Source organism: Cetorhinus maximus, chromosome 2, assembly GCF_964194155.1.
Source record: "Cetorhinus maximus chromosome 2, sCetMax3.hap1.1, whole genome shotgun sequence".
NCBI lineage: Eukaryota > Metazoa > Chordata > Chondrichthyes > Lamniformes > Cetorhinidae > Cetorhinus > Cetorhinus maximus.
The window spans coordinates 32013608-32027458 of NC_135880.1; the positions used below are offsets into that span (position 1 = coordinate 32013608).

The 13851-nt window shown below is 43.0% G+C and overlaps 1 protein-coding gene across 1 annotated transcript in view; it reads left to right on the forward strand.

Annotated features, from left to right (window-relative positions):
* Positions 1-13522, forward strand: part of cfap96 (cilia and flagella associated protein 96) — a 30861-nt gene extending 17339 nt beyond the window's left edge. The window contains exons 5-6 of the mRNA XM_078557638.1: positions 3686-3846; positions 12493-13522. Of these exons, the coding sequence (XP_078413764.1) occupies positions 3686-3846; positions 12493-12544 (213 nt within the window). The 3' untranslated portion in view covers positions 12545-13522. The remainder of the gene's footprint in view (positions 1-3685; positions 3847-12492) is intronic.
* The last annotated feature ends 329 nt before the right edge of the window (positions 13523-13851 follow it).

Below are 13851 nucleotides of genomic sequence, written 5' to 3' on the forward strand. Positions count from 1 at the left end.
CCCGAATCTGACTCTGGACCCACTCACCAGAGCATCACTGGGTGATTAGCAGCAGGCCCGATATTGCATAAGTCTTTGCTGGTACACTTTATTGCTGTGTTGGCTCTATTATAATCAAATCTGTGGCCCAGTATCCACATTCTCTTTGAACTTTCAGTTTCTGAAAAAAGCGGCAGACAAAACCCTTCTCTTCAAAATGCCCTCTGAGTCTTACAAGTGCTTCTTCTTTTTTCTTTCAAAGAAATTTGCATTTGTCGGTACGCCTGACTGGTCATTCGGGCGTGCTCGAAAATTGATAAAATTACTTTTTTGCCCAGCACTGTAGCTCTTTGTAATTGAAGGCAGATTCTTTCTAATCATTTTATTAACTTCTGGTTTAGCACCCCTAGTTTGGTTTGAAAACTTAAGACTCCACTGCTTCCTTAGCCCTGAAGCCCACAGTTTTACCTCTAAAATAGGTGGTGCTGTGGTACTTGCCCACAACACTATCCACCTTGGAGATTGTAAAACCCATCTTGAAGTCTGATTCTTCCACTGAACCTTCATTCAGCCTCTTTCTGTCTCCCCACCTCGCTCCGAACACTGTCACACTTCATTGCTGCTGTTTCCTTCTTTGGGAACGCTCTCTAGTCATGACATGATCTCCCCACCCCCCTCCCCCCATCCATATCACAACCATCGGCTTCCAGGTCCAAAGCCCAACCTGCTTATGATAGAATCTATATTTATTTAAAGTTCTTCAAGTGCTTTTATTCCACTGAACTCTAACCTATCTGTACTCATGTTGGAGCTATACATTAACCCTTCAGTTCCATTTCTATTAACTAACTACACTGTGGTACTTTTACAGAAAGAACACCGCATCGGAGGACCATTTCGATTGAACCTTTACCCTCAGGAATACTTTGATGGTAACCCCTACAAGAGTGAAAATATTTTACCTCCAATAAAGCCAGCTCCACCAGTTAAAAAAATAGAAACACCTTTTAAACCCCCGTCTCCCGGAAAATCGGTATGCATGTGATCTTACTACTTTGGTTAGGATCATGGTGCTCTGACAGGGACAGAAATCTGCTTGGAGAGATTCCAGCAGGCACGGTGGGAAAAACGGGCACAGCTTTGTGAGGCAACAAGATATTCAAGAACTTTGGAAAGAAAAGGGAGGTTGGAGATTGGAGATGAGGGGTCATTTGGAAGAACAGAGGCGTCGAGGCTGGGTTTTGCGAGGAGGAGGTAACGACAGCAGTTTTGAAAGGGAAGGGGGCAGAATCTGAGGAGAAAGCACAGGGACCAGGAAGGGAATTTGGGTAGTCAGTAGTTTAACGGGAATGGGGTCGCGAGGGCAGGAGGTGGGTCTCATGGATAGGATGATCTTGGAGAGGGCATAAGGGGAGATAAGAGGGAAATTAGAGAAAAATAAGGGTTCAGGGATAGGGCATAGGAAATTGTGGGGAAATTTGGTTTGGTGACAAAGGGAAAGGGGAAATATGGCAGAGAGAAAGGGGAAATATGGCAGAGACAAAGGGAAGAAAGGGGAGAGAAATTGCAGAGACATAGGGGAAATATGGCAGAGAGAAAGGGGAAATATGGCAAAGAGAAAGGGGAAATATGGCAGGGACAAAGGGGAGAGAATTTGCAGAGACATAGGGGAAATATGGAAAAGAGAAAGGGGAAATATGGCAGAGAGAAAGGGGAAATATGGCAGAGAGAAAGGGGAGGTATGGCAGAGTCAAAGGGGAGAAAGGGGAAACGTGGCAGAGAGAAAGGGGAAACGTGGCAGAGAGAAAGGGGAAACGTGGCAGAGAGAAAGGGGAGAAAGGGGAGAGAATTTGCAGAGACGTAGGGGAAATATGGCAGGGAAAATAACGATGGAACTCGACAATATGATTTAAGTAAAGATTCAGGATTGAAGAATTTAAAGTGGTCAACGTGAAATCAGGAGTAATGCCCTCAAATAAATAAAGTTGCCAATAGGAGGGAAAAATAAATTGAAGTAATTGTTAAAATTGATTTAAAGTGGCCATTTATTACCCAAATCAAATAAATACACGAATGCTTTGAGAATTCAAAGTGGCCATACAAAAAAGGCAATGTTTACTAATTAAAACAGTAGGTTTTAAGAATTCAAAGTAGTTCTGTATAAAACCTGTAAAGCAGCAGGATATGTATTCAGTGGTTATACAAGAGAGTGCAATTAAATTCATAGATACAAACTTAATAAACCTCAGAACTTAGTTGACAGGAACGATCGGTTCGAAATAAAATGTTAGACAAAGCTGAGAATGTGACTGTAGAAAGCACCTCACATTGCCAACGCCTGGCAGAAGTACGCAACTGTAATGTGGCAATTGGCAAAAAAAATTGAGCAGATAATTTTGAACCTTCCACCTTGTTGGTCTAAAATGGGTAGCCACTGATTATGTGCCTGATGAAGTTGAAACGTCCCACCAGCAATTTACAAAGGGAAAAGTTGACAAAAGGGCAACCAAAAATGATGATAGGAAACACATGCCCTATGCAAGTTTTTGTTCTATTGTAGATCTATGCATTTGTGAATGAAAAATATACAACTTATTTATCTATCCAGGTTTAATTTTTTTAATATGTGAACTGTTAATTCCATACTAAAGTCTTGTGTTTAATGTGTGTTTGTTACACACACAAAGTGCCCATCACACACAAATTGATGGATTCAAATTTCCCAAGAGCTAACCCAAAAAAAATCTAATGAAAGCAGCAGATTTCATCCAACAGTTACATTTCCTTAACAAAAACAGAATTACCTGGAAAAACTCAGCAGGTCTGGCAGCATCGGTGGAGAAGAAATCAGTTAACGTTTCGAGCCTTCACGGCCCTTCGGCAGAACTGAAGCATAGTTAGGAGAGGGGTGAAATATAAGCTGGTTTAAGGGGGGGGGGGGCGGGGGGGGGGAGAGAGAAGTTGAGGGTGTGGTGATTGTGGAGATAAGCAAGCAGTGATAGGAGCAGATAATCAAAAGATGTCACAGACAAAAGGATCAAAGAGGTGTTGAAGGTGGTGATATTTGTCTAAGAAAAGTGCTAATTAAGAATGGAAGACAGGACACTCAAAGTACAGCTCTAGTGGGGGTGGGGTGGAAAAGACTAACAAGGTTTTAGTTTTAGATTTAAAAATAATGGAAATAGGTGGGGAAAGAAGAATCTATATAAATTATTGAAAAAAAAGGGGGGGGTGAGAAACGGGGTGGGGATGGGGGGAGGGGGAGTTTAAGATCTAAAGTTGTTGAATTCAATATTCAGCCCGGAAGGCTGTAAAGTGCCTAGTCGGAAGATGAGGTGCTGTTCCTCCAGTTTGCGTTGGGCTTCACTGGAACAATGCAGCAAGCCAAGGACAGACATGTGGGCAAGAGAACAGGGTGGAGTGTTAAAATGGCAAGCGACAGGGAGGTTTGGGTCTTTCTTGCGGACAGACCGCAGGTGTTCTGCAAAATGCTCAGAGAAGATACTGTGATTATTATTTTAATTATGTCGATCCCTCATTCAATGACTTATGGCTGCCTGATTGTTTTTGTATGAAGTTTACGAATCCCTGTTGACAACTTCAGCTTCAATTTAGAACTCCCATTTTTAATAATGCCTTCATTTTTCCCCTGTCTCAGTAACATTGATATTGAGTTCATTTATGTTCTTTTTCCCGTTCTTTTCAGCTTGGTGGCATGAAAGCAGGCACATTTGATGTTTATCCAGCCCATTTCGATACCTTAACGAAAGTTGAGAAAGAGGCTCCGACAGCTGGTTTAGTTTTCCGACCCAACGCTGGACCGAAGAGCAGGCCAGTTAAAAGTGTCCTTGCTGCAAATGTCAACAGGTAAACAATGGCACCTAATTAACCAACTTGTCAGTCAATTGTTTGTATGTCAGGTAAATATTGAGATGTAAGCAAAACAGCAATCTCCATTTTGGCCATTCTCATTGGGTAATAATAATCATGTGGTTTCCAATTATTTTATTCTTTTTCTATCCATCCATGGGATGGGGCCTTCGCTGGCTAGGCCAGCATCTATTGCCCATCCTGATTGCACTTGAGAACTGAGGACATTTCAGAAGGCATTTAAGAGTCAACCACAATAGTGTTGCTTTCGAGGAACCTCATCAGCCAAAAGCATTCACGAAACCTTCAAGTTTTAGCGATGCTAGTAAGAAATCCCATTGGCCAATAGTAATCATGACGAAATACCAGCTAATATACAGATTTTGTTTTGTGTTTGTACAAGACCCCTAGTCAGGTCACATTTAGAATATAGTGTCCAACTTGGATCCCTCATGCATTTATTTCTTTGTTCTTGGGATATGAGCATCGCTATCAAGGCCTGCATTTAATGCCCATCCCTGTTGCCTTTAAGAAGCTGGTGGTGAGCATGGAAAAATCAGTTGTCAATGGATCTACATTTAAATGGGAATTGGAACTGGTCCCAGTTGAGCTACTCCCGGTTAGCCAGTTGAGCTCTTCCCAGTTGGGCAGTTGAGCTGCTCCCAGTTATCTAGCTGAGTTGTTCCCAGTTGAATTATTTCCATTTGAGTCATCAACCTGCTTCTAGTTGTGTCCAGTTAGCCCGGTTAAATTTACAGGCCCTGGTTGATCAACTCTTTTTGAAAGGAACAGTTTGACTATGAGACTGGGCTGGTGGTGGGGGTGTATTGAGCAGGGGTGAAGATTTGGTAAGTGTGGAGAGGGGGAGATTGAGAGGGGCGGGGGTTCTTTTAATTGAGACCAGATGCATGGGTTGCAGCTCATCTTGTTGAGATCTTCTTCTGGACAACTCGCTCAATTGCAGTGCCACTTGAATCACTCAAACTCACCCTGCGAACTCCTAGGAACAGCCTCTCCACAGACTGTCCTAGAAAGTACAGGACACAAGGCATCCCTGGTGGGACAAACAGTAAATGGACAGTTCCTTAAAATGTGGGACAGCTGGTCACCCTGCAGCTAAGTATTCAAAACTTGCAAAAGGGAAAATCTAGAAAAGTAATTCACTCCATTCATATAAAAACTACTAATAAATGAAAGAAAAAACTACCAGTAATGTGTCTGTGTGTGCTGTAGTGAAACATAACTTGACTGGACTGCACTGTAAGTTTCAAATTTTATTGTGATGTAAGAAAACACAAAACACATGACGAAAAAAACCAAATAAATAGTGTAGGAATGAAAAAAATAAACACAGTTAAATGCAGAAATGTTAAATTGCAGGAGTTAATCAACATACTGAACTTAAGCATTTACATTTACACATTTGAATGTTTCACTGGATTTCTGTATCTTACTGAGGTCCTGAATCTTTTCGGATATAACTCTTGCTTGAAAACCTCCTCCCCAGGGTCTGGAGGTGGTTGGTGAAACATGCTACAAAGTAAGAGAAGAAGTTTAAGCTTGAAATTAGTTGGTGACTTCCAGAACAGGTAACAAAGGGTCTCCAAGCCAACTTCCTGCTGCAAGAAATTGCATTCTCTATGTTGCCTGCAATAAAACAGATTGCTAGATCATTGGACCCAAAGATGCCAACGCCCAAAGCCTTGATGAATGATGAATTCATCCTTTGGCTGTGTGCTTTATTCCACATTCACTCTGGTATCTCACTACTACCTGGCAGTTTTACCTGTAAGTAAAATCAGGAACATCCTCATTATAGTACATGTAAAATAGATTAACTGCAGATTCTACATGAGGTTATTCAACAGTTCAGTCTCAATGAATGACAGGTCATTAGTGATGGAGGCAGGTTTAACACTGCACCTTCCATCACGGTGATCTGCCACTTTTTGTTGAAACCAACATTGATTATAAAATGTTTTGAAAATTATTGAAGTTTATGGCACAGAAAGAGGCCATTTGGCCTATCGTGTCTGTGCCAGCCAAAAGAATGAGCCACCCAGCTTAATCCCATTTTCCAGCATTTGGTCCATAGCCCTACAGGTTACAGCGTTTGAGGTGCATATCCAGACAACTTTTAAATGAGTTGAGAGTTTCTGTCTGTATTACCCTTTTCAGGCAGTGAGTTCCGGACCCCCACAGCCCTCCGGGTGAATAATGTTTTTTCTCATCTCCCTTCTAATCATTCTACCAATCATTCCCCCTAGTCACTGACCTCTCTGCTAAAATATTGAGTGAAACTCCAAAGAGAATTGAGAATTGGCTGCATGAGGATGAGCTAAGAACTCGAAATTCACTTTCTACTCTACCACTTGTAGCCCACCACTGTTCGATGGGATCCATCCCGTCATACAGGGATTTATTTTGCTGATGTGATGCTGTATAATTCGACAGATGCACAGTTGCTCGAAGAATTAATTAAGGCAAACTCTGACAGGCATTGAAAAAAGAGATCCGCCTGCGAAAAAAGAGCAAAGGTGTTATTTGAATGTTTAAAGAAGTGATATTAAAACAGCTCCATTGCCTCAGACCTGTCTCCAGTAAAACTGTCAAATCTTTATCTCTTCCTCTCTGAGAAAATTCGAGAAAACAAATTTTCCCTCCTCAACCCAGAATGTAACACTGCAGAGGCTGGGACATAAACTGCTGATTGACAAACACTGTGTGGCCAATCAGAAAGCAGTTTTTAGTAAAGCTGACCAATTAGGGTGTAGTGGGCAGAGCCTCCCCCAGCATTGTTCTGTCTCTCTCTCTCTCTCTCTCTCTCTGCCTCGACTGGCTCTGGCCAGCTGGGGGGTGACTGCAGTGTCTCTCTCCTGTTCTCCAGTAATGGCTGCTTCTCTCCCGCTTGCTGGTAGCGGCCATTAATGCCCTCCCCAGTACTGAATGCTTCCTTACCACTCTACGTTATGGCCATTCCCACCCGCCCTAGTACCCACCTCCCTGTCCCACGAAATTCGATGCCTCTCTCCCGCTGATTCCTGGCCTCCAGGTCGCCGAATCCCTCATTGGGGCCACTCAGCCTCCTTCCGATCACACCTCCCGAGCCATTCATTCTCCCTAAGGGCTCAGGAGGTGCAATTGGAAGGAGGGCAAGTGGCCCCAGCAAGAGATTCGGTGATCAGGACCAGGTTGGCAAGCAGCGGGAGCATGGCGTCGAATGCTGGGGAGGAGGGTGGGGGTGCTGGGAGGGGGCCATGACTGGGTGGGGGAAAGAAGTATTGAGTACTTGGGAGGGTAATGGGAGTACAGGGGCAGGCAGGAGGCAGCCATGACCAGTCTGGGGGAACAGATGGCCCACAGAGAGAAAGGGCAGCAAGGGACTATCTTCCCCCATTGTATTTGTATGTTTATTTGTAATATTAGTCATTTCTTATGTTCCTAACTTGTATTTGTTTATTTCTTATGTTCATTTGTATTTGTTTTGTTTTTGAGTTTCGTTCCACTTATATCTGCTACTTTTTGAACTCATGTTCTTAACTGATGTCCATGTAGGTTTTACCATTATCCATTCTTGACAGGGGTTATCAGAGAATGTGAGCTTATTTCCTAATCACTTTGGGTGTAAGGAATGCCACTGCAGAGTTATAATTGACACTACATTATGACAACTAAGGTACTTATGACAATGGTCACCCCCGTAATGGCTTTTTTCAAGCTTCTCCAATGAGAAAAATTCTTTTGATTTTCCTTCTCCTACCCTGAGAAGTTTTCAGTACTATTGTTGAAATAATATTATTGTCAACACAGTTTGTCATTAGGTGACCCTTTAGCTGGGATTTTCCGACCCCGTTGTGGTGGGACCCGCCGCAGGAGGTTCGGCAGTCCAGTCGAAAGCCCATTGACTTTTGACAGGACTGGACAATCCTGCTGGCGGGCAGGGCAGGGCCGGAAAATTCAAAGTCAACTTTGTGTGCAACTGTACTGAAAAAAATGAAAAATCTTGAAATAGTTAAATGCACAGCGTTAATAAACTTGTATTTGTGCAACGCATTCATATATGTGAGGTGAGGAGATAAATATCATTATGCTCTTTTTAACATGTGCAAATGTGATGTGAAAATGTGTACTGACTCACCAATGCCTTTTTGCCTTACTTAAACAGCCTCTTAAGTCAATCCAGTTAGCTTCAACTGTTACAATTTTCCAGTTCAAAGAATCATTGAAGCAGCTACATGGCAACTGGCTCTACTGAAGTTCAACTCAGTCCAGTTTGCCTGTCAAATTATTCCAGCAGAAGTCAACTGGTCCCAGTAAGATTCAAACAGTTACAGTTGAAGTTGAATGGACAAGTGGAATCACAACAGGTTCTCCCTTGTATGTGACAGTTGTTCCCGTTGTATACAGTTAAGCCAGTAAACCAGTCAACTAGTTCCAGTAAACCAGTCAACTAGTTCCAGTAAGATTCCAATGTCTCTGTTAAATCCAAATGGACAATTAGGGATATCAGCTGGTGTCCAGTTATAATCTCCAGTTATATTTAGGAAAAACCGGTTGTGACCTGTTGTCCCAGTGGAAGTCAGTTATGGCCAGTTGGATTTCCCAACTGGCAGCAACTGATTTTTCCACAGTGTAGGTACCCCACAGTCCTGTTAGGAAGGGAGTTCCAGGACTTTGAACCAGTGACTGTGAAGGTTCCATGTCAGGGTGAAGAAGGGGAATTTTCAGGTGGTGGTGTTCCCAGATGTCACATGCCCTTGTTCTTCTCGGTGTTAGAAGTTGTGGGTTTGGAAGGTGGATGAAATAAAGTCTTAGAGGAATGTCATGTGAATTATATCCAACTTCGAAAACCTCAGACAGGCTTAAAAAGCTTGGCCTTTCACTTTGCAAATGCATAGCCTTTGGAGTTATTGGATAGAGGTATATAAAATAGTTAACGAACTAGCTTATGTTCCATTGATAAATTTATTTCAATTGGAGAAGACCAGAGGTCATACATTTAAGTTATGCAAGAGCAGGGCAAGGTTAGATGTTAGCTGGTTCATCTTTTCCCAGACGATAGTAGAATAAGTTGCTAGCTCTTGCTGACTCTTTGCAAAAGAGATCTGGACTGATTCCAGGCTGGGATAGAGATCAAACTTTATAAAAAGGTACATGAAACACCAGCTAACATATGGATGGTCAGTTAAGTTAAATAAAGTTCTTAGGCATGTATTGGACAGTTCACTAAAGAAATAAAAGTGCCACTTAATGGATGAGGATCCGCATCCACAGTCATCTTTCTGTGCTGCCTTCTCTGTGACCACAAAGGTGACAAGTACATTCAACTTAGTGGCACACACTCATTTTAGGCAGCTACATGGCAAACTCTGTAACATCAGCAGGGTGCAATAAAGGTCTAGGTGGCTGGTGCACTTCACTGAACAACTGGAGATTCAGCACCATCAAGGCAGCAGTGAAGTCAGGCAATTCAGCTTTAAGAGCGCTTGTGGCTTTTCCGAGGTCTAGGGTATAACTGATAGCACCCGTGTAGCTTTGTGGCCTGATACAGAAACACACCCACTCCTTGAATGTACAGATTGTGTGTGATCACATGTGTGGAAATGCCTAAAGTTGTCATGATGCATTCATCCAGACCTGCTCAAGAACTAAAATTGTGTCGAGTTGACTTTTGGTAGCAAAGCCTATCCCCTGTTTAAGAAACATTCAAAGTGCCATTACACTCTTGGATGTATTCTATAGGCCACCACCTGCTGGAAAACATATAAAGGAGTAAATTTGCAGGGAAATTACAAAGAAGTATAGAGTAGTGATAATGGGATACTTCATTTTCTTAATGTAGACTAGGATAGTAATAGTGTAAAAGCCAGAGAGAGGGGAAAGTTTCTGAAGTGTGTTCGGGAGAATTTTCTCGAACTGTATTTTCTGGCCCAACAAGGAAGGAGGCATTGCTGGAACTGGTTGTGGGGAATGAGATGGATCAAGTAGATCAAGTGTCAGTAGGGGATGATATGGGAAATAGTGACCATTGTATCATAAGCTTTAGATTAGCTATGAAAAAAGACAAGAAGCAATATGGAGCAAAAATACTTAGGGAGCGTGGCCAATTTCAGTGGAGTGAGAATGGATCTCTCCTAGGTGAATTTGGAATCAAAGAATGGCAGACAAAACAATAATTGAACAACCAGCTGCCGTTAAGGAGGAGGTGGTTTTGGGTACAGTTGGGGTACATTCCCAGGAGTGGGAAAGGTAGAACAAACAAAGCCAGGGCTCCCTGGTCTGGATGGGATGCAATCCAAGGATACTGAGACAAGTAAAGGTGGAACTTGTGGAGGTACTGGCCACAATCTTCCAATGCTTCTTAGTTACAGGGTTTGGTTCCAGAGGACTACCAAACTACAAATGTTACAACATTGTTCTAAAAAGATTGTAAGGATAAACCCAGCAACTACAGACCAATCAATTTAACCTAGATAGTGGGAAAGCTTTCTGAAATGATAATCCGAGACAAAATTAACAGCCACTTGGACAAGTGCGGATTAAGTAAGAAAAGCCAGCACAGACTTGTTAAAGGCAAATCTTATTTAATACAAAAGCAAAATACCACAGATGCTGGAAATCTGAAATATAAATACAAAATCTTGGAAATATACAGCAGCTCTGGAAGTATCTCCGGAGAGAGAGCAGAGTTATAACGTTTCGGACCCCTAAAGGTCACAAACCTGAAACGTTGGGGGTAATCTATTGCTCCTCCCCCAGAAGCAGACTGGGCGGCAGGAAGGCTCGGGATGGAGAGCCTGTCCATTTCCTGACTCACCCTGATTAAGTCCAGGGTGGAGAAGGTCGAAGTCCGCCTACCCACCCCCGACTTGTGGCTCAGTTCATAGCACCCTCGCCTTTGAATCAGAGGGTTGTGGGTTCATGTCCCACTCCCGGAAACCAAGAACTGTGAATGTACTCGAAAGAGTTACAATCTGTGACTGTTGATAACTCGAAAGAGTTACCCACCCCCGACCAATTGAGCCTCATAAGTGGCCATTTAAAGGTTCAAATGGTGGCCACTGCTGGGACTATAGCCAGTCCCCGAAGAAGAGGAGGTTATGGAGGCTAGGCTGAAGGTAAGCCTGGGGTATCAGCGGGACCTAGCTGGCAGTGAGGGAGCTAGGGGTGTGGGGCCGGGTTTGAGAGGTGGGGGGAAAGGGTTAAAGGGGAAATATAACCTTGGGGCGGCCAGTGCCTCCGAAGGGCACAGGGAACCCCAAAATGAAATTGTCCCCCCCACCTCATACCCACCAACAGCTCATCCAGTAAAAGCTGCTGGGCTACCCACCTGGTGTGGGTCTACCCCTATTGTGGGTAAAATAGCAATGGGGGTGGGATGAGATCCAACCATCTTCAGCTGCTTCATCAAGGACTTTCCTTCCATCATAAGGTCAGAAGTGGGGATGTTCGCTGATGATTGCATAGTGTTCAGCATCATTGCTAACTCCTCAGATATTGAAGCAGTCCATGTCCAAATGCAGCAAGACCTGGACAATATCCAGGCTTGGGCTGACAAGCGGCAAGTATCATCCATGCCACACAAGTGCCAGGCAATGACCATCTCCAACAAGAGAGGATCAAACCATTGCCCCATGACATTCAATAGCATTACTATCACTGAATCCCCCCACTATCAACATCCATTGACCCTTTGAAACTGAACTGGACTAGCTACAAATGCTGTGGCTACATGAGCAGGCCAGAGGCTAATAACCCCTGCGGTAAGTAACTCTCCCCCTGACTTCCCAAAGCCTGTCCACTAACTACAAAGCACAAGTCAGAAGTGTGATGGAATATTCTCCGCTTGCCTGGATGAGTGCAGCTCCAACAACACTCAGGAAACTTAACACCATCCAAGACAAAGCAGCCCACTTGATTGGCACCCCTTCTGCAAACACTCATGCTCTCCATCACTGACGAACTGTGGCAGCAGTGTGCACCATCTACAAAATGCACTGAAGAAACTCACCAAGGATCCTTAGACAGCACCTCCTAAACCCAAGAATGACAAGGGGAGCAGATACATGAGAATACCACCACCTGGAAGTTCCCCTCCAAGACAGGCACCATCCTGACTTGGAAATATATCTCTGTTCCTTCACTGTTGCTGGGTCAAAATCCTGGAACTCCCTCCCCAAAATCACTGTGGGTGTACCTACACCACAGGGAATGAAGCAATTCAATAAGGCAGCTCATCACCACCTTCTCAAGGGCAATTGGGGATGGGCAATAAATGCTGGCCTAGCCAGGGACGCCCACATCCCATAAATCAATAATAAAAATTCTATGCAAAATAATGAGCTACCAACCTAGATGCAAAGTATAGACTGAAAATGTGGAGGAGGGAAGTGCTGTTCTTTCACACCTCTTAAAATGGCTTGGGAAGAAGTATACAGAATGATGCATAATGCTTGGGGATAGTTTCAACTAGTGACCTCCAGACATAAGGGATAATGTAATCAAAGTAGTTCCAACAAAACAGGATAGTTAGCTTCTCAGGAACCAGGTTTAAGAAATATTGTCTTGAAATTTTATTCCTAATTTGTATGCTTTGTATGAAACCTTTACAGTACTAAGATTTCTAGTTCATTTTCTTTGCAGGGTGATAAACAACTTGAACTACAAGAGTGTCAATCGTGTAATGGCTTACTAATGAAATGGCTTGCGGAGTAAAAAGCTTTGTCTATCATAAAACCAGCTTGCCAGTCAGCTACATACTGAACGCACTCTCCAGAATGTCCTTGCTCTATCTCAATCATAGTACTTAAAACAAAATGCAACTTGTGGAGTATGGAAATTTCTCATTCTGAGCCCGACTGGTGAAATGATGTTTTTTGTAAATACTATGCGGCTATAACTAAAACTAAACAATGTAGAATTACACAAGTGTTTTCGATCATCTTTATACCTCTGTTCACTGAGACAAGAACAATTTAAATCAGTGCCAATGTTACCCGCTCTGTTCTTCATAGTGAGGAGGAATTTTGAATGGCCTAAAAGGGCAAAGAGTATACAGATCACTCTTAAGGGAACAGAAATTTGGGATGAAAGCAACAAGTATCAGGTTTCTGCCTCATGTAAGGTACAGCCAAAGGGCTCTAGTGGGAAAAGTAGTGTGATTGTGTTACTAGACTAGAAACCCATAAGCCTGGACTAATGGTCCAGAGATGAGATTTCAAATCCCATCACGGCAGCTAGAGAATTTAAATTTAGTTAATTAAATAAATGAAAGCTAATATCAGTAATGGTGACCAAACAGTTACTGGATTGTCATAAAAACCCATCTGGTTCACTAATGTCCTTCAGTGAAGGAATTCTGCTGTCCTTACTTAGTCTGGTGTATGTGTGACAGCAGATCTATAGCAATGTTGTTGATTCTTAACTATAGGCAATTAGGGAGGGCCAATAAATATTGCCTCTTCCAGTGACGTCCACATCCCATGAACAAATGTTTAAAAATCTTTGTTAGGTGAAAGGGGCAGTGGTGACAACATACTGAATGAATCTCCTTCTGCCTCACCCTCACTCCCACATCCAGTCTTCCCTGAGAAAATATCTGGAAAGGTTCCTAAGCTATGTTGGAATTCCCAATGAACATCAACTCAGATCGGGCCTTCTAAAGGCCAAAACATGATCACCAGCAGAAGTAAATGATCCCACAAGGAATCAATTAACCTCAATAATCCCCCCGCACCTTTCTCCCCAGGGAAACTCAGGACATATTCTGCCAATTTGTCTTTCACCACTTCAACACATCTGGCTTCGCTCTCTGAGTGACAGAACGCTGCTCTGATTTTTCTTTAGGTTAGTCAGGATGGATGCACCTCTGTTGCACATCCCGCCCCGATTGTGAAAATTACCCCATCCCTTCTATTTGGGCGGGCCTATGGCTCAATTTTCAGGTGGTAGAGTGTCCTATTCTGCTAACATTTTGTTAATGGAATGGAACTGCCAAATATT